Below are 18,813 nucleotides of genomic sequence, written 5' to 3'. Positions count from 1 at the left end.
AAATCATAAAGATCAGAGCAGAAATAAATGAAATAGAAACAAAGAAAACAATAGCCAAGATCAATAAAACTAAAAGCTGGTTCTTTGAGAAGATAAACAAAATTGATAAATCATTAGCCAGACTCATCAAGAAAAAGAGGAAGAGGACTCAAATCAATGAAATTAGAAATGAAAAAGAAGTTACAACAGGTACCGCAGATATACAAAGCATCCTAACAGACGACTATAAGCAACTCTATGCCAATAAAATGGACAACCTGGAAGAAATGGACAAATTCTTAGAAAAGTATAACCTTCCAAGACTGAACCAGGAAGAAACAGAAAATATGAACAGACCAATCACAAGTAATGAAATTGAAACTATGATTAAAAATCTTCCAACAAACAAAAGCCCGGGACCAGATGGCTTCACAGGCGAATTCTATCAAACATTTAGAGAAGAGCTAACACCTATCCTTCTCAAACTCTTCCAAAATATAGCAGAGGGAGGAACACTCCCAAACTCATTCTACGAGGCCACCATCACCCTGATACCAAAACAAGACAAAGATGTCACAAAGAAAGAAAACTATAGGCCAATATCCCTGATGAACATAGATGCAAAAATCCTCAACAAAATACTAGCAAACAGAATCCAACAGCACATTAAAAGGATCGTACACCATGATCAAGTGGGGTTTATCCCAGGAATGCAAGGATTCTTCAATATATGCAAATAAATCAACGTGATACACCATATTAACAAATTGACAGAGAAAAGCCATATGATCATCTCAATAGATGCAGAGAAAGCTTTCGACAAAATTCAACACCCATGTATGATAAAAACCCTGCAGAAAGTAGGCATAGAGGGAACATTCCTCAACGTAATAAAGGCCATATATGACAAACCCACAGCCAACATTGTCCTCAATGGTGAAAAACTGAAACCATTTCCACTAAGATCAGGAACAAGAAAAGGTTGCCCACTCTCACCACTTTTTTTTTTTTTCAGTAGGCAGGCCTCTCAGTGTTGTGGCCTCTCCCATTGCAGAGCACAGGCTCCAAATGCGCAGGCTCAGCAGCTATGGCTCACGGTCCCAGCCGCTCCGTGGCATGTGGGATCTTCCCAGACCAGGACACGAACCCGTGGCCCCTGCTTCGGCAGGCAGACTCTCAACCACTGTGCCACCAGGGAAGCCCTCACCACTGTTATTCAACATAGTTTTGGAAGTTTTAGCCACAGCAATCAGAGAAGAAAAGGAAATAAAAGGAATCCAAATCGGAAAAGAAGAAGTAAAGCTGTCACTGTTTGCAGATGACATGATACTATACATAGAGAATCCTAAAGATGCTACCAGCAAACTACTAGAGCTAATCAAGAATTTGGTAAAGAAGCAGGATACAAAATTAATGCACAGAAATTTCTGGCATTCCTATACACTAATGATGAAAAATCTGAAAGTGAAATTAAGAAAACACTCCCATTTACCATTGCAAGAAAAAGAATAAAATATCTAGGAATAAACGTACCTAAGGAGACAAAAGACCTGTATGCAGAAAATTATAAGACACTGATGAAAGAAATTAAAGATGATACAAATAGATGGAGAGATATACCATGTTCTTGGATTGGAAGAATCAACATTGTGAAAATGGCTTTACTACCCAAAGCAATGTACAGATTCAATGCAATCCCTATCAAACTACCACTGGCATTTTTCACAGAACTAGAACAAAAAATTTCACAATTTGTATGGAAACACAAAAGACCGCGAATAGCCAAAGCAATCTTGAGAACAAAAAATGGAGCTGGAGGAATCAGGCTCCCTGACTTCAGACTGTACTACAAAGCTACAGTAATCAAGACAGTATGGTACTGGCACAAAAACAGAAAGATAGATCAATGCAACAGGATAGAAAGCCCAGAGATAAACCCACGCACATATGGTCACCTTATCTTTGATAAAGGAGGCAAGAATATACAGTGGAGAAAAGACAGCCTCTTCAATAAGTGGTGCTGGGAAAACTGGACAGGTACATGTAAAAGTATGAGATTAGAACATTCCTTAACACCATACACAAAAATAAGCTCAAAATGGATTAAAGACCTAAATGTAAGGCCAGAAACTATCAAACTCTTAAAGGAAAACATAGGCAGAACACTGTGTGACATAAATCACAGCAAGATCCTTTTTGACCCACCTCCTAGAGAAATGGAAATAAAAACAGAAATAAACAAATGGGACCTAATGAAACTTCAAAGCTTTTGCACAGCAAAGGAAACCATAAACAAGACCAAAAGACAACCCTCAGAATGGGAGAAAATATTTCAAATGAAGCAACTGACAAAGGATTAATCTCCAAAATTTACAAGCAGCTCATGCAGCTCAATAACAAAAAAACAAACAACCCAATCCAAAAATGGGCAGAAGACCTATACAGACATTTCTCCAAAGAAGATATACAGATTGCCAACAAACACATGAAAGAATGCTCAACTTCATTAATCATTAGAGAAATGCAAATCAAAACTACAATGAGATATCATCTCACACCGGTCAGAATGGCCATCATCAAAAAATCTAGAAACAATAAATGCTGGAGAGGGTGTGGAGAAAAGGGAACACTCTTGCACTGCTGGTGGGAATGTGAATTGATACAGCCACTATGGAGAACAGTATGGAGGTTCCTTAAAAAACTACAAATAGAACTACCATATGACCCAGCAATCCCATTACTGGGCATATACCCTGAGAAAACCATAATTCAAAAAGAGTCATGTACCAAAATGTTCATTGCAGCTCTATTTACAATAGCCAGGAGATGGAAGCAACCTAAGTGTCCATCATCAGATGAATGGATAAAGAAGATGTGGCACATATATACAATGGAATATTACTCAGCCATAAAAAGAAACTAAACTGAGTTATTTGTAGTGAGGTGGATGGACCTAGAGTCTGTCATACAGAGTGAAGCAAGTCAGAAAGAGAAAGACAAATACCGTATGCTAACACATATATATGGAATCTAAGAAAAAGAAGAAAAATGTCATGAAGCACCTAGGGGTAAGATGGGAATAACGACACAGACCTACTAGAGAATGGACTTGAGGATATGGGGAGGGGGAAGGGTAAGCTGTGAGAAAGTGAGAGAGTGACATGGACATATATACACTACCAAACGTAAAATAGATAGCTAGTGGGAAGCAGCCGCATAGCACAGGGAGATCAGCTCGGTGCTTTGTAACCACCTAGAGGGGTGGGATAGGGAGGGTGGGAGGGAGGGAGATGCAAGAGAGAAGAGATATGGGAACATATGTGTATGTATAACTGATTCATTTTGTTATAAAGCAGAAACTAACACACCATTGTAAAGCAATTATACTCCAATAAAGATGTTAAAAAAAAAGTACGACTAATAAGAAAATAAATAAATAAATAAACATTAAAAAAAAGAAGTTCTTCCAAAGCTGTTTGTTCCTCCTATTTCAGGGAATGATCCACCAACCTACCCAGTTACCCCAGCCAGAAACTTGGATATTTTCATTATCTTCCCATTTTCACCCATAAAACTCATGAGGCCACTCACTACAGTAACAGATGCTAACTAGACTTATTGTGATGACCATTTTGCAATATATACAAATATCAAATCATTACGTTGTACAACTGAAACGAATATAATGTTGTAAGTCAATTTTACCTCAGTTTTGAAAAGGGGAGCTCCCTGAAAACAAGGACATATTTGAACTACTGAAATATTCCTAAAGAAAAGATGTACCATTCCATATGTGAATCACAAAAATATCTCTTCTAAATGTGGCCGGTACAATAAGAGATGAAAGAACTTAGAGAACTGAGACTACCTGAGAGAGGATGCTCTCGCTTTGGAATATCACTACTTAAAAGAACCATTGATGCCAATAAAATAAGGAACTGAACGGCTGTTTGTCAACCTTTAGACTGTGACAGTCTCCTCTGAAGACAGACCTCAAGAATGAGATGTGGCAAAAGTGGGCAGAAGGAATAGGCTTGGGGTGATATGTTAGAGTACAACAAACAATTTTTCATTGGAGTCAGCCACCTTGTAGTTTAAATTTCAATGCCTCCTTTGATTATCTGTGCTGTCTTTGGGAAACTAACCTCTCTGAGTTCCAATCCCCTCAACTCTGAAAAGATTACTGATCTTCCTCTTAAAGGGTTGTCATGAAGATAAAATTTAATGTATGTGCCTGCTTAACACAGAATGGGTGTTAACTCTCCTCTCCTCCCTTTCTAGGGCTTCCCCCCACCTCCCATATCTATGATGACCAGGGGAAAAGGGGAGGCAAAGTTGACTCACCATTTATCTCAATATGCAATGTACAAAATGCTCTCAAGCTGGAAAGCTAAATGCATTTCCCTTTATTCACAACTCAAATCTTTACCCATATGATCTCACTGTCTGATATCAGCTCAAGCTCATTCCAAATTCCACCTCAGTTCCTCCCTCTCTCCCTTACGAGAATACCAAAGCTCTACAGTCTCTTCCTCTTTATCATTCCTACATCATTCTCATGTCTCCAAATAGCTTGCCAACAAAGACATCCTCTTCTTCTTTTTTTTTAATACATATTTATTGGAGTATAATTGCTTCGCAATGCTGTGTTAGTTTCTGTTGTACAACAAAGTGAATCAGTCATATGTGTACACATATCCCCATATCCCCTCCCTTTGAGCCTCCCTCCTACCCTCCCTAACCCACCTCTCTAGGTTATTGCAAAGCACCAAGCTGTTCTCCCTGTGCTATGCAGCTGCTTCCCACTAGCTAACTATTTTACATTTGGTAATGTATATATGTCGATGCTACTCTCACTTTGCCCCAGCTTCCCTCTCCCCACCCCACGTCCTCAAGTCCATTCTCTAAGTCTACATCTTTATTACTGCCTCACCACTAGGTTCATTAGTAGCATTTTTTTTTTTTTTAGATTCCATATACATGTGTTAGCATACGGTATTTGCTTTTCTCTTTCTGACTTACTTCACTCTGTATGACAGACTCTAGGTCCATCCACCTCACTACAAATAACTCAATTTTGTTTCTTTTTATGGCTGAGTAATATTCCATTGTATATATGTGCCACATCTGCTTTATCCATTCATCTGAAAGACATGCTCTTCTTACTGGCTTAAACTCATTCTAATTCTACTGCTTCAAATAATACTACTTCTGCCAATTTGATTCATAACATGCACATTAGACAATCTCCCTATTTCTTATTATTTTAATAAAACATACTCTCTTCCTGTTCAGTAAGACCCATCCCTAGGTATTCAATTAAAAATAAATAAATAAATAATATGGTGCTTTGTAAATGGTGACCTTGAGAGGCCATAAGACTGGCTGACCTTGCATATATCACATGGTACTTGTCTGCTATTAATTAAAGGGAATTTGGATGAATTATGATACATGCTTATAGGTGACAGAGCACTGAGCTCCAAGGGGATACTTCCAGGGGAGGGGGTCCAGAGAGAAGTTCCAAGGTTCTAATATGAACTCAACAGAGAAGCAGCTCCCCCTGTACAACCTTGTCACCTACAGCCCAAAGGTTTTCCGATCCTTCCCAACCTATAGGCTCTTCTACCACAAGAGGTCATGCTTGCATCTCTTTTACAGTGTCCTATAAATTGATTCTGCTTCTCTTCACCAGCATCTATATGGCATTGCTTAGCTAAGCTGGTACATTAATCTTCTTAGATGCAAAAAACCAGCTCATGTTCCAATTAGATCATTTAGGCACCAGTCATCTCTACCCTGGGCCTGAAACATGTCTTTTTCTCTGGCATCTCTGGGCTCTTTGGAAGTACAGAATTCTGAGTTTCCAGGGATCTCAAGGACATCTGGACAATGGCTTCCTCCATGGTGCTGTGATAGATGAAATACTGGGCTGTCCGTTTAGATCATCTTATAATACAGAGTGGGCATCTCTATGAGGTAATTGTTCTAAGAAGCAAGTAAAGAATTCAGGCAAAAGGGTAAATACTAAAACTTTCTATTTGAGAAGCTAATTTAGGAATTGCATGTTTATTATGAAAGGTGGAAATGGGATCCAACTGCTTCAACCCCTTCTCCCCTTGTGAGATACAGCATTAAATGGAGTCAGCCTGTGTTCCAGAAACTGTCAGTGAGAAGGATGTTGGAAATTATGACAGAAAAATTACTGATGTGATACAAGACATAGAAAGAACACTAGATTAGGAGGCTTTTATTAGCCATAAGACCTTAAAAAATGATTGTGAGACTCAAAGTTTCCCTAACTTTATAATGTGGGACATGGGATAGAAGATCTAAGGGCACTCTCTTAAAACTCTTATTTTGTGATATGTCAAATAATCGAGTGATCACAGTATACAGAAAAATTAAAAAAGAAATAAGTGAATAATATCACTTTAATGACTCTTTCTTGACCTTTTAATAATCTCTCATTGTCTTAGAATAATTTCTAGGCTGGCCTAGAGTTATAAAGGAAAGTGAGTATCATAGGATACTCCTGTTTCCATCTTCTTCTATCCATTGTAAATAGTATTTCACTAAACTGGACATGAGAGCAGTCGAGGGCAATAATAAAATCTTGGTGAGCATACTCACTGCCCAAATCTTTCCCCTAGTTTCCTCCTGTATTCACCTCCTAGACCTTCTGGTACACCCCTTAGCAGCTCTCTTAGTGCCACCTTCCTCTTTGTCTTCCTCAAGTTATTAATACCTTTAAAATCTCAAAGGGACACTGTTTGCAAAACTTTTTATTTCAGTTACTTGACAAATTTATAAGTGTAGAAACTTCAAAAATATGTTTAAAAGCCAAAAGGCCTTTTGTTCATATTTTTAGTTCTTCCTTTCTCTGATATGACTAAAACAACAGAAGATGCCAATAATATTATTAGTTCTTTTTCTTATTAACCAGACTGGAAGCTTATTATTTAATTAATCAGAGGAAGAGAATGAGAAATAAAAATAGTGTGGGGGGTACATAGTAATAAATTATTTGAAATGTAAATGGGGGAAGGAGAGAGAGATAAAGATAGAGAGACGGAAGAAGATGAAGTGATAGAAAGAAGAAATAAAAGAAGTAAAATCTAACTCAGAGGCTATCTCCACTCTGAAACCCAGACACCCTAGCAAAATTGACAACCGCTTCCTCAGGGCTCCCCAGTACTTTTTTTTTCCCCATCGTTTTACTAAGTGTGGAACACACTGTATACTAGTTGCCTATGCATCTTTCTTCTACTGTCATGACTACCTTGAGGTCAAGAGCCATGTCACATTCATCTTTGTAAAACCAGTGCCTGTTTATATTCCATAAATAAATGTTGACTGGAAATGAAACTTCCAACTGACGGGTATGATTTAAGATTCCAAAGGCCACCAAGTTGGGGCTGCCGCTCTGCCTTATGCTTATTCTATAGCTGCCTTGTTTACTCAGAGCCTGAGAACCTTTCCTAAAGTTTACATTTGCTGGTACTGCTCACATAAATTTCTTTGGTTCTTATCTCAATGCTCTACAAATCCTCCCCCTTGCTCAGCATTCCCAGTCAACAAGATTCATTAAGCCTCTATTGGTTGAGTATTATGTTAAGGGCTTCAAAGAAGATGCAGCAGATGTAAGCCGCTCTTTAGGAAGCTCACGATTTAGAGAGGTTGAGGGTAGAATTCAAAACATCTGTGAAATATATGCATATTAATTCTATAAACCTGAAGACTTTATTGTCTCTCTCCTTCCTTCATTCCCCGGTCTACATAAAATTTTATTCTCATTTTCTACTCTTTAAAAATTCCTGAATTACTAATTCCCCAATCTCCACTGTGCTACTTTCTCATCCTATACATTTCCAAACATCTCTAATCTGGCCACTACTTTAAAAAGAATGTGTGGAATTGAACTGTTGTCACAGAATTGAATCACACTCCAAAATGATTTTTCAATGGGCAGAAATGAGTCCCTGCCATGACAATAATCCCCACCTAGGGGAGCTCGAAGTGTAATATTCATTCTAGTGCTACAATGGAATAACGCTCATTTGGGTACCACGATCAAGTGATGCTCATTTCATATTATACAGAAGTTAGAATTTAGTATTGTTTAGTACTTACTATTTCGCTTTATTTAGTATTGACTATTCAGTAATGCTAAATAGATTTGTTTAGGAGGTGAAGAAGTTAATATGAAATATCAAAGCCCGAAGAATTCAACAAGATTTTCCAAAAAGCACATTTGCAAACTCTTCCTTTGTCCTTTTTCAAAGTCAGAGATAATAATATTCACGTGAAGTCTTTGAACTCTGAGCTCACCTTCATTTAATAGTCTATATTCCCATTTAATCATATTATCACATTCCCAAACTCTATTTACTTTTTCTTTTTTGTTTTTTCTTTCTTTTTTTTTTTTTCAAGCGGGCAGAGACATCTTTCTTAGACCTTCATCTGGCCTCAGAAGAGGAGGCCACGGAGTTTCAGAATATGGAAAAATCTGTCCTCTTATGAACACAGCTGTGTGGAATCACTTACATTGAAGTCATACAACACACCAAAGTTGGCTGCTGATGCCTCTTCAGCTCTGGGAACCGTTTTCCTAGGTAAACTGCCATATGGCAAACCCCAGAGGTACTACATGGAGAAACAAAGAAAGCAGTTAACAATTGGAAACAAAGTCTGAGGCACACATGTGATCACAAACAGTTTTGTTTAAAAGCACTTCTGAAACTTTTTCATGGGGACTCTGTGGGTCTCCATGTGGGGTCCCATTTTCTGGGAATCGACTACAAAATCCAGAGTTAAGCACAAAGGGAATGCTAAGGACCCTGCATTCTGACTTCCGCAGACCACCAGCAGTGGAGTCAACCACGTTGCTCAGGGCTTGCTGGAGCCCGACTACCCACCACCACCTCTAAACTGGTCTCATTTAGGAGGTCTGGAAAGAAGAGAGGTGGCCTTTTGGGGATTATAGTGTTCAAGAAAACCGTACTAAGCACTTCTTCATATGGGAATACCCCTCAGGGGTGGGGTGGAGGGAGAGTCCTTCATGTCAAGGAAGAGAGGAGTAAAGAGAATCACTCATACCATTAGAGGGTGTCAACTAGGCGGGAAGACTAGTGTTGCTTCTTGGTCTGAGTTAATTGAATCTCCCCCCTCCCCCGACCCCAGCTCAGAGCTTTGTCTTCTTCTGCAATCTGGACCCACTATCAGTTTTACTCTCCTCACTGACCTTGGTCTTAAGAGACCCATGGAATGGGGCGGGGAGGGGGGGATATCTTATTTTATACCTGGAAAAATTTGCTCACTTTGTGTTTCTTCAGATAGAAAAGCTGGATGCCTTGAGTTGCATTAAGTAATGTCTCTTTCAAAGCAAACTTGGCAAAATAAATGAACTCACAAGATGTCAAAGTCTTCCCCTTGAGCAATTAATATTTGTGCACAGGGACCACCTTGGGAATCTTTCCACAGAGAAATATTCATTTCAACATACACAATACACACATTTCATATATGATTTCAGGAGGCTCACGTACCCTTTGGAGAAGGATTAGGACCTGCGGCTCATGGGCACCATTTTGAAGATTAACCTGGTTACAAATACTATGACTCTAAGAGCGTAGGTGGCTAGATAGTCATCTTACTCTTAAGGAAAAGAGTTTTTTTTAGTAGAGTGATTGCAGAAGAAGCTTGTTTCAGCATGTTTTGTAAACTGGAAGTCAGAATCTTACCTCTGGCAACATGATAAGGCTGAACGTCAGGATAAAAAGAACCATATTTACTCCATACATCCATCTCATGAAGAGGAAGTATGAGGCCACTGATGAGCCAAACTGACCTATTCAAAAGAAAATAAAAGTTTGGAAGAAAGGTCAAAACAAGACAAAAGCCACGTCTTGGTGCTTTTCAAAATAAGTCTTCTCATTGCAACACACGGGTTCTTTTCTTTACAGGCTCTAGCATTTTCTTTTTCTATCCAGAAGGAGAAAATGTTAACATGATGGAAGTAGAGGTAGCTGTGTAGAATGACTACATCTTTAGAATCCATCCAAGAGAAAGCTGCGTTTTGCTTGGCAGCTAGGATTGCTATTTGAAGAGACCATCTTATTCTTTGAGTTAACACAGTTAAGTGAACAAAGGTATATAAAGTGGTTATGTCACCGAGTCCAAGCTCCTACCGCTCGCTGCAGGACAGGCCAATAAATCGAGAGATGAGGTGTTGGGGCAAGGAATAACGACTTTATTCGGAAAGCCAGCAGACCGAGAAGATGGTGAAGTCATGCCCCAAAGAACCATCTTGCCTGAGTTAGAATTCAGGCTTCTTTAATACGACAAGGGGAGGGAGTAAAGCCAAACATTTCCCGGTTCCATCCAGCCTCCGAAGAGGATGTGTTCATTTCTCCCTTCCTGCAGTCATTCACAGGTGGGCCTGGTCAGGATGTCTCCCATGAGCTAAACAAAGGTATTTTAGCTTAGTGCTCATTACCTGGAAGGCAGGGTTCCCCCAAATGGGCCATTATGTATAATTTAAGCTTATAGGTAACATCCCTTTAGTGATTACTGTAATAGAATTCAAAGGTTCTTCCCTATTACAGTTACTACAATGCCTGGCCAGTAGTTAGCATCATTCTAATTATTTTGATAGTTACTGAACTTCTTCCTCCTTTTTCTCAAGCAACAATGTTCTTCTCAAAAAAGTTTACCACATCTCTTATGGACGGTTATCCTATACACCATCCTGTGCTGTTCTCCTGTGTAAACGGCATTTCACAGGTAGTATAGAAGCCGAAGTCCATTTACTCTTCACATATTTATCTTCTGTCAGGAATTATCTTAGATGTGAAACACAATATCAGAGACAGGTTGCTGCCCTAATGCAACTTACATTTTAGTGAGATGTGGGAAAAACAAATATGCAATAATTTTAAAAGAAATAAAGAAATATACATTTATCATAATACATATTATATTACATTATATGTATGTTTGATATATGTAATATTATATATCATCTATTACATGTATATATTATGAGTATTACATAGTATATATGTATGTTATGTATGATATATATCATATAGGTATGTATTATATATGTATATGACATATGTATTATATATTTATACATAATATATATATTATATATAATCATATTATTATAAAAGTATATATAATAATTTAGCCAGGTCAGTCCTAGAGGGAAGAAGGTAAAATTATGAGAGGGGTTGCTTTAGGTAGGCTTGTCAAGGAAGGTATCCCAGAGAGGTAACATCTGAGCACAGATCTGAAGTTGAAGGAACAGGCAGCAAAGCCCAGAACTGGGGAAGAGCAGCTGAAGCAGAGGAAAGAGCAGGAACAAATATCGTGAGGGAAGCAAGAGCTCAGGACAATTGAGGGACAAACCTAAGGGCTGTCTGGTTGGAGCACAATGAACAAAGGAAAGTGGTGATGGATACGGATGAAGAAAGAAACCAAACCACAGTGTGTGGGGTCTCTTAGGGAAAGGTAAAAAGTGAGAATTTTATGTTAAATGAGATGAAGTCATTGACAGGTGTTAAGCAGTGGGGGTGGGGCAGGGGAACTTGACCTTTAAACAGTCACTTCAGGTCTGGGGAATGAATTTGGAGGGCATAGGCAAGAATGTGTTGTCAGCTCGCACTCACCCCAGGGAAAGTGAAATGATCTGTGCAATTTTTATTGACTGAGTCCAAAAACAAAAACATTCTCTTAAATCAGAGAATGGAAGAGGAAGAAAAAACCAGAATTTGAGTCTCAGGTTGAGATCTCATAGATTAACAAAAGCCAAGTTTCTTTGATAATCACTTAAGATTCAACATCAAGTTGCTAGTTTTCCCAGTCTTCCCAGTTTTCATTTTCAATTGCCCAAGAAGAATCAGTGAACATTCTCAGCTACCCACTGCATCAGGCCCTTTGTCCTGACTCATTTAGCAAAACATCTCCTGGGGACCATTGGTTTTCTTGAGGCCTCTAGCTTTTGAAGCATTACTGATGGAAGAGCATTATTACAGGAAGAGGGAGGTTCATGTGGAGCAAATTTCAGCCTCCACTTACTAAGATGAGACCAAGCTCACATGAGAGTCAGACCTCTATTTCCAGGACTTAGCTCACTCTTTAGGTACCACTTACTTATTCTCATAACACTGTGGTAGTTTTTGGTTTTGTTTTTAAAGAAATAAAACTTTCTTTAATCATAGATGACTTCATTGTCTATGTAGAAAATCCTAAAGAATTTTTTTTTTTTTTGTGGTATGCGGGCCTCTCACTACTGTGGCCCCTCCTGCCACAGGGCACAGGCCCTGGACACGCAAGCCCAGTGGCCACGGCTCATGGGCCCAGCCACTCCACGGCATGTGGGATCCTCCCGGACCGGGGCATGAACCCGTGTCCCCTGCATCGGCAGGCGGACTCTCAACCACTGCGCCACCAGGGAAGCCCCTAAAGAATTTTTAATAAGCTATTGAAACTAACCAGTGAGTTTAGCAAGGTTATGGGATACAATGTTAAATTTTGAAAATAAATAACACTTCTGTACAATAGCGATGAATAATCAAAAATGGAAGTTAAAAGACAATACAACTTACAATATCATCAAAAATATGAAATAGGGATAAAGTTGATAAAATATGCACAAAATTTGTACACTGAAAACTGTAAAACATTGTTGAGAGACATTTTAAAAGACCTAAATAAATGGAGAGATATACTGTGTTCACAGAACAAAAGACTCAATATTGTTAAGATGGCAATCATTTCCAAATTTACCTATAGATTCAAGGCAATTCCAATCAAAATTTCAGAAGGTAGTTTCTATAAAATGATAAACTGATCATAAAATTTGTAAGAAAATGCCAAGAATAGCCAGAAAAACCTTGAAAAACAAGCAAAATTGGAGGATTTATACTACCTGATTTCAAAACTTACCACAAGCTAAAGTAATCAGAGTATGATATTGACATAAAGATAAACATAGATCAATGGAACAGAATAGGAATTCAGAAATGGCCCTACACATATATAATCAATTGATTTCTTTTTACAAAAGTGCCAAAGCAATTCAATGGTGAAAATAATCTTTTCAACAGTGATGCTGGAACAATTAAATACCCATATGTAAAATAAAATAAAACAAAAATAAATAAAAACTCTCCACTCTTACCTCATACCATTTACAAAAATTAACTCAAAATGTGTCATAGACTTAAGTATTTAAGAGTTAAAACTATAAAACTCTAGGAGAAAACACAGCATAACATCTTGGTCACCTTGGGTTTGGCAAAGGTTTTTTAAAAATAGGACCCAAAAAGTAAATGCTATTAGATTTTAAAAATCCTTAAATTGCACCTTATCATAATTAATATCTTTCACTTTTCCAAAGATTCTGATAAATAAAAAGGTAAGTTACAGCATGGGAGAAAAGATATGTGAACATATATCTGACAAAGTATTTGGGTCTATAATATACAAAAAACTCTTACAACTCAATAAGAAGACTAACATTCTAATAAACAATGCACAAAAATTTGAAAAAACACTTCACCTAAGAAGTTCTATAAATGGAAAATAAGCACCTGAAAAGATGCACAATGTCATTAGTCACCAGGGAAATGAAAATCAACTACACACCTACTAGAACGGCTGAAATAAAGACTGATCATACCATATGCTGCTGAGGATGTGAAGCAGCTAGAACTCTCTCTTTCACTATTGATGGAAATGGAAATTAGGTCAACCACTTTGGAAAACAGTTTGGCAGTGTCTTAAAATGTTAAACATAACACATACCATAGTAGTAGACCAGCTATTCTACTTCTAGTTATTTACGCAAGAGAAATAAAAGCATGTCTTAACCCAAGACTTGTACACAAATATGCATAGCCGCTTTGTTTGTAATAGCCCAAAGCTAAACTGGAAACAACTCACAAGTCCATAATGGATAAGCAAATTGTGGCATATACATACAATAGAATACTACTAATAAAACCAAACTAATGATATATGCAAAAGCATGGATAAGTCTCAAAATAATTATAAATGAAACAGCCAGGCAAAAAATGCATACTCTATAAAAATATTTGTACAAAATTCTAGAAAATGCAATCTACAGTGACAGAAAGCAGATTGCTGGTTGATTGGGGATGGTGGTGGTCATGGAGGGATATGTTACAAAGGGGCACAAGGAAACTTTTGTGAGGGGAGTGTGTGTTCTGTTTCCTGATTGTATGGTTTCATGTGTGTATACACATGCCCCTAGTTATCAAATTGTATACATAAATATGTGCAATTTGTTTTTGTTGATTATACCTCAATGCAACTATAAAAATATAAAAACAAAAAGAAGATAAAATAGAAGGCTTCTTCTCTCTCATGTTTCAGATTGAGTGTAACTATGACACTGCTGATATGGTAGCTCTATGGTATCTGGGACTTAGCCTCCTACAGTCTTCTTGCTGTGAAATTCTCTACATGCAGCTTTCATCTTGTGGTTTAAAATAGCTGTTCCAGCTCATTCCATTATATTCATATGATAGCCAGTGGGAAAGAGGGGAAAGCAGTGGAAGGCAAATCCTTTCTTTTAAGGGCATAAACTGGACTTTGAACACATCACTTCTGCTAACATCCCATTGAACTGTGTTACATGACCACAACTTACCAAGGGAGGCCAGGAGATAGAGTCTTTAAACTGTGCTATCATGTACCTAGCTAAAACTCAGTTACCATTACTAAGAGGTAAGAGTTAGAAATCTCTACCCACCCCCACCCACCCCGTACTGTGGCAGTTTTTACAGACACCTAAAGGGAATTCAATGTCTAATTGGACATTTTGAAAGATGTCAGTTACTTTTAAGTCTGAGTATTTGGAATTCGTTTCACTTTGTAGAGGGGTTCAGAGTTCTACAAGATTTCTAAAAGTGTGTGATATTGAAAAACATGCCCCCCCCCCACGTGTTGTAACCAGATGCACTGGTCTGTGTGCAGAAATGCTGAAGCAGATCCTCCTCTCCCAGGACATATGATCATCTACCTGGCTCCCAGTGATTTCATATCATTTCATGGCCCTTATCTATGTTCTCTGCTATCAACTACCTGAGGGCTGCCTCAGCCAGGTTCACTCGTCATGTTTTATTGAAGGCAGTGGACTTCCAGCTTGTTAGTCATTCCAGTTGTTCATCAACAACATTCATCTTTAGGTATCCAGGGCAAGCTTTTCCCTGGAAACACTCGTGAAACCCTCTGGTATAGAGTTCCGAGCACAGGATACTGACCCACCCTTCCCTTACTTCCATCCTTCCTTCTTCCCTTCCTTCCTTACTGGCTTTTTACACTTTTGCTCTTTTAATTAGCACCATGGCCCACCCTTTCCCAGTCCCTCATAGACAACCCCTGGCAAATGAGGGCAGAGTATAAATATACCTAAAAGCAAAAAAGAGAAGCAAATTAAAATGTTTCAGCTATACGTATACATATATCCCCTCCTTTTTGGATTTCCTTCCCATTTAGGTCACCACAGAGCATTGAGTAGAGTTCCCTGTGCTACACAGTATGTTCTCATTAGTTATCTATTTTATACATAGTGGTGTATATATGTCAGTCCCAATATCCCAATTCATCCCACCCTCTTTCCCCCACTTGGTGTCTATATGTTTGTTCTCTACGTCTGTGTCCCTATTTCTGCTTTGCAAATAGGTTCATCTGTATCATTTTTCTAGATTCCACATATAGGCGGTAATATACAATATTTGTTTTTCTCTTTCTGACTTACTTCACTCTGTAGAAATCCAAAAAGGAGGGGATATATGTATACGTATAGCTGATTCACTTTGCTGTACAGCAGAAACTAACACAACATTGTAAAGCAACTATACTCCAATAAAAAAAAAAATGTTTCAGAAAGTACCCCCTACCCTATGTATAATCCATATTCATAATGGGTGAAAAAGTTTAGACTCCAAAGCTTCCAAATTCCAGTTTTTAGACTTAACAGTGGCTTTCACAACAATTTTATTTGGAAGTAGAGAAGTGACAGCTAAGGCTTTTCTTTACAAAATGCTAGGTATAAAGAAATGAATTGCAAGAAAACAGATTTCATTAAAACCAGAGTGATTGTAGGAAAGACCTAGACACAGGTCAAAGAGACCAAAGTATCCAGAAGACAATGTTCCTTCTGCATGACACCTACCAGTGGCAGAAGGGGAAAGAACAGTAACAAAACAAACAAAGATCAAAGATCATAAAGGAGAGAAAACAAATCAACCAGTTGACATCAAAGCTCCATATGCCCTTTCCCTTTCTCAACACAAAAATGAAAAAGAAGGCGTTTTCCCTATTCATGTTCATTTATCCTAGCAGTTCTATCCTCCTAGAGATTGTTGACTGGAACAGGCATTTCCTAAAAAAAGAAACCCTTCTATAGTGTACCTAAAAGAGCATAATTAAAAAGAACAGTCATTTCCATGTGCTTAGTCTCTCAAATAAAACTGATTTACTCTTGTAAAGAACAATAATGAGGAATAATAATAATAGTAGCTAACATATTTTGATGGTCAATTACATATACTAAGAACATTATCAGCATCAACTCGTTTTACTACCTCGACAACCTGATAAGGTTAAGAATTATTAGTCCTACTGTGTGGATGGGGAATCAAAAGCTTAAACACAGCAGTTGACTGATCCAAGACTTGATTAATAATAATAATAGCTAAAATTTAATGAATCTTTGTTCCAGATACCTATTTGATCTCTGCATATTAATTAATTCATTTAATCATCATCAAATCCCTGCCAGGGGAATCTATTGTACTCCCATTTTACAAGAGACTAAATTCCATAGGTTACACACCTGGTAGATGATGGAGCCAGGGTTACATATGTATTGATAGTTACGTAGATAGTAAATGATGGAGCCAGAGTTCTAAATCAGATAGTTTTGATCTATAGGTGTCTGACTCCAAATCTCGATTTCTCTTATTCACAGTGCTCTATTGCTCCTCAAGTATAATCATAGTTAAATTCATTTTTTAAAAAGAAAACTATGCGGGCTTCCCTGATGGTGCAGTGTTTTAGAGTCTGCCTGCCGATGCAGGGGACACGGGTTCGTGCCCCGGTCCGGGAAGATCCCACATGCCGCGGAGCGGCTGGGCCCATGAGCCATGGCCGCTGAGCCTGCGTGTCCGGAGCCTGTGCTCCGCAACGGGAGAGGCCACAACAGTGAGAGGCCCGTGTACCGCAAAACAAACAAACAAACAAACAAAAACAACTATGCTATATAGAATAAATAGGCAATGAATGTGTGTGTGAAAGAATAGATACAGATAATATCCATCAATCAGCTAAGGCTGGTCAAATTCACAAATTTAGATTGTGCCCATAAATGACCAATACCTTTTCTCTTTAATCTAACTAATAAATGCTATTTCATTAGTAAATTATTAATATATGAAAAGTCTTTGGTATTTATTAAAGTGAGCCCTAAAGCTTATGTAATATTCTTATTCCTGAATTTTCTGTGTTTCCTTTAAATTAATGTTAAAGTTTCATCTCTCCCTCTGGTTATTTATTATTAAGGCAGAGTAATTTGTAGTCTGTCATCATGTATAATTTCCTCTTGAACAGATGGGTAATAAGACAAGCAGATAAATAATGAACATTTCTAAATGGGAAAAGACCAGTTAAATCACCTGCTGTAAAGTACAATATAAATACCATCTTGTTAGGCTAGGATTCAAAGCACAGTTTCTTTCAAACTGGTCTAGGGATAGGGAATTAAATGTGGCAAATTTAATTTATATGTTCTGGTGCCTTTAGGCCAGCAGTGAAACATGCAGTTTAAACTCTGTGCTTAAGATTGTCTGTCTAAAGCTACTTCTGGTCTAAAAAAAGAAGAGGTCTATCACACCTTTGATGCTGTAGTTTACTATTAGGAAGAAGCAGATTTTGATTCTTAGAAAGACTTGTAATCTCCAGCTTGAAAGACATTTAATGATTTAATCCATGGTTTTAACAGTAATGCTGGAGTCACAGTAGGTATATATTATACTTGTACTCCAGGGAGCACAAATGCACAGCTTCTTTAGCAAAATATGCAATGCAACGTGGTTAATAAGGTGCATCTCTGCAGGTAACCACGTGGTTCTAGGCCTTTTACAAGGCTGGCATGATAGTAAAACTCCACAGCATCACCATGTGATGTAGAACTTCACAGAATTCCTCCATGACAAGAATTATCAAAGCTATTTTTTATATGAAAAAAAGTTGGGAGTCATCAGGTGAGTACCTGGTCCACACTAGTATAGGGATCCAGGTCCTACTGGAATCAAAATGGAAACAGCATGAGTTTTAGACTTGAGTTCCTCTTGTGATTCTGCCAAGTACGGGACAGAGCTTTGTGGAAACTTAATGAAGGCTGGTAATTTGGGATTCCTTCAAAACCAAATTTAGAAAATATTTGGTTAGTATTTATTTAGAGATGGAGCAGTGAGTGAGAGCATGGCAGATTAGAAAGACTTTTGGGGAGGGGAACACGAAGAGAGTGCTTCTCTTTGCCACTTACCACAGTCCATAATCATCTTCATTATTTATTTGCTTGTGTTTTATGAACTGTCTCTCCACCCATGCACACACATATCAACACATTTGAATGTAAGATCGACCCTTGCCTGTTTCTGTCAGTATTGCATCCCCAGTGCCGAGAAACATGCCTAATAAATGGTAGGCACTCAGTGAGTATTTGCTCAATCAATTAATCAATCACATCAAGCTTATTCAGAAGATTAAATGAGATATTACGTTAGATGATTCTGA

The 18,813-nt window shown here is 38.0% G+C and overlaps 1 protein-coding gene across 7 annotated transcripts in view; it reads right to left on the bottom strand.

The window, feature by feature from the left end:
* TMC1 (transmembrane channel like 1) overlaps positions 1 to 18,813 on the bottom strand; it is a 386,362-nt gene that overhangs the window by 52,310 nt on the left and 315,239 nt on the right. For all 7 annotated transcript variants that reach the window (XM_049710776.1, XM_049710780.1, XM_049710774.1 and 4 more), the window contains 2 exons: positions 9,723 to 9,829; positions 8,527 to 8,625 (listed from right to left, as the gene is read on the bottom strand). In XM_049710776.1, coding sequence (XP_049566733.1) covers positions 8,527 to 8,625; positions 9,723 to 9,829 — 206 coding nt within the window. The remainder of the gene's footprint in view (positions 1 to 8,526; positions 8,626 to 9,722; positions 9,830 to 18,813) is intronic.

The sequence above is a fragment of the Orcinus orca genome, chromosome 6, assembly GCF_937001465.1.
Source record: "Orcinus orca chromosome 6, mOrcOrc1.1, whole genome shotgun sequence".
In the NCBI taxonomy this organism is placed as follows: domain Eukaryota; kingdom Metazoa; phylum Chordata; class Mammalia; order Artiodactyla; family Delphinidae; genus Orcinus; species Orcinus orca.
This window is presented reverse-complemented; position numbering and strand designations above follow the sequence as displayed.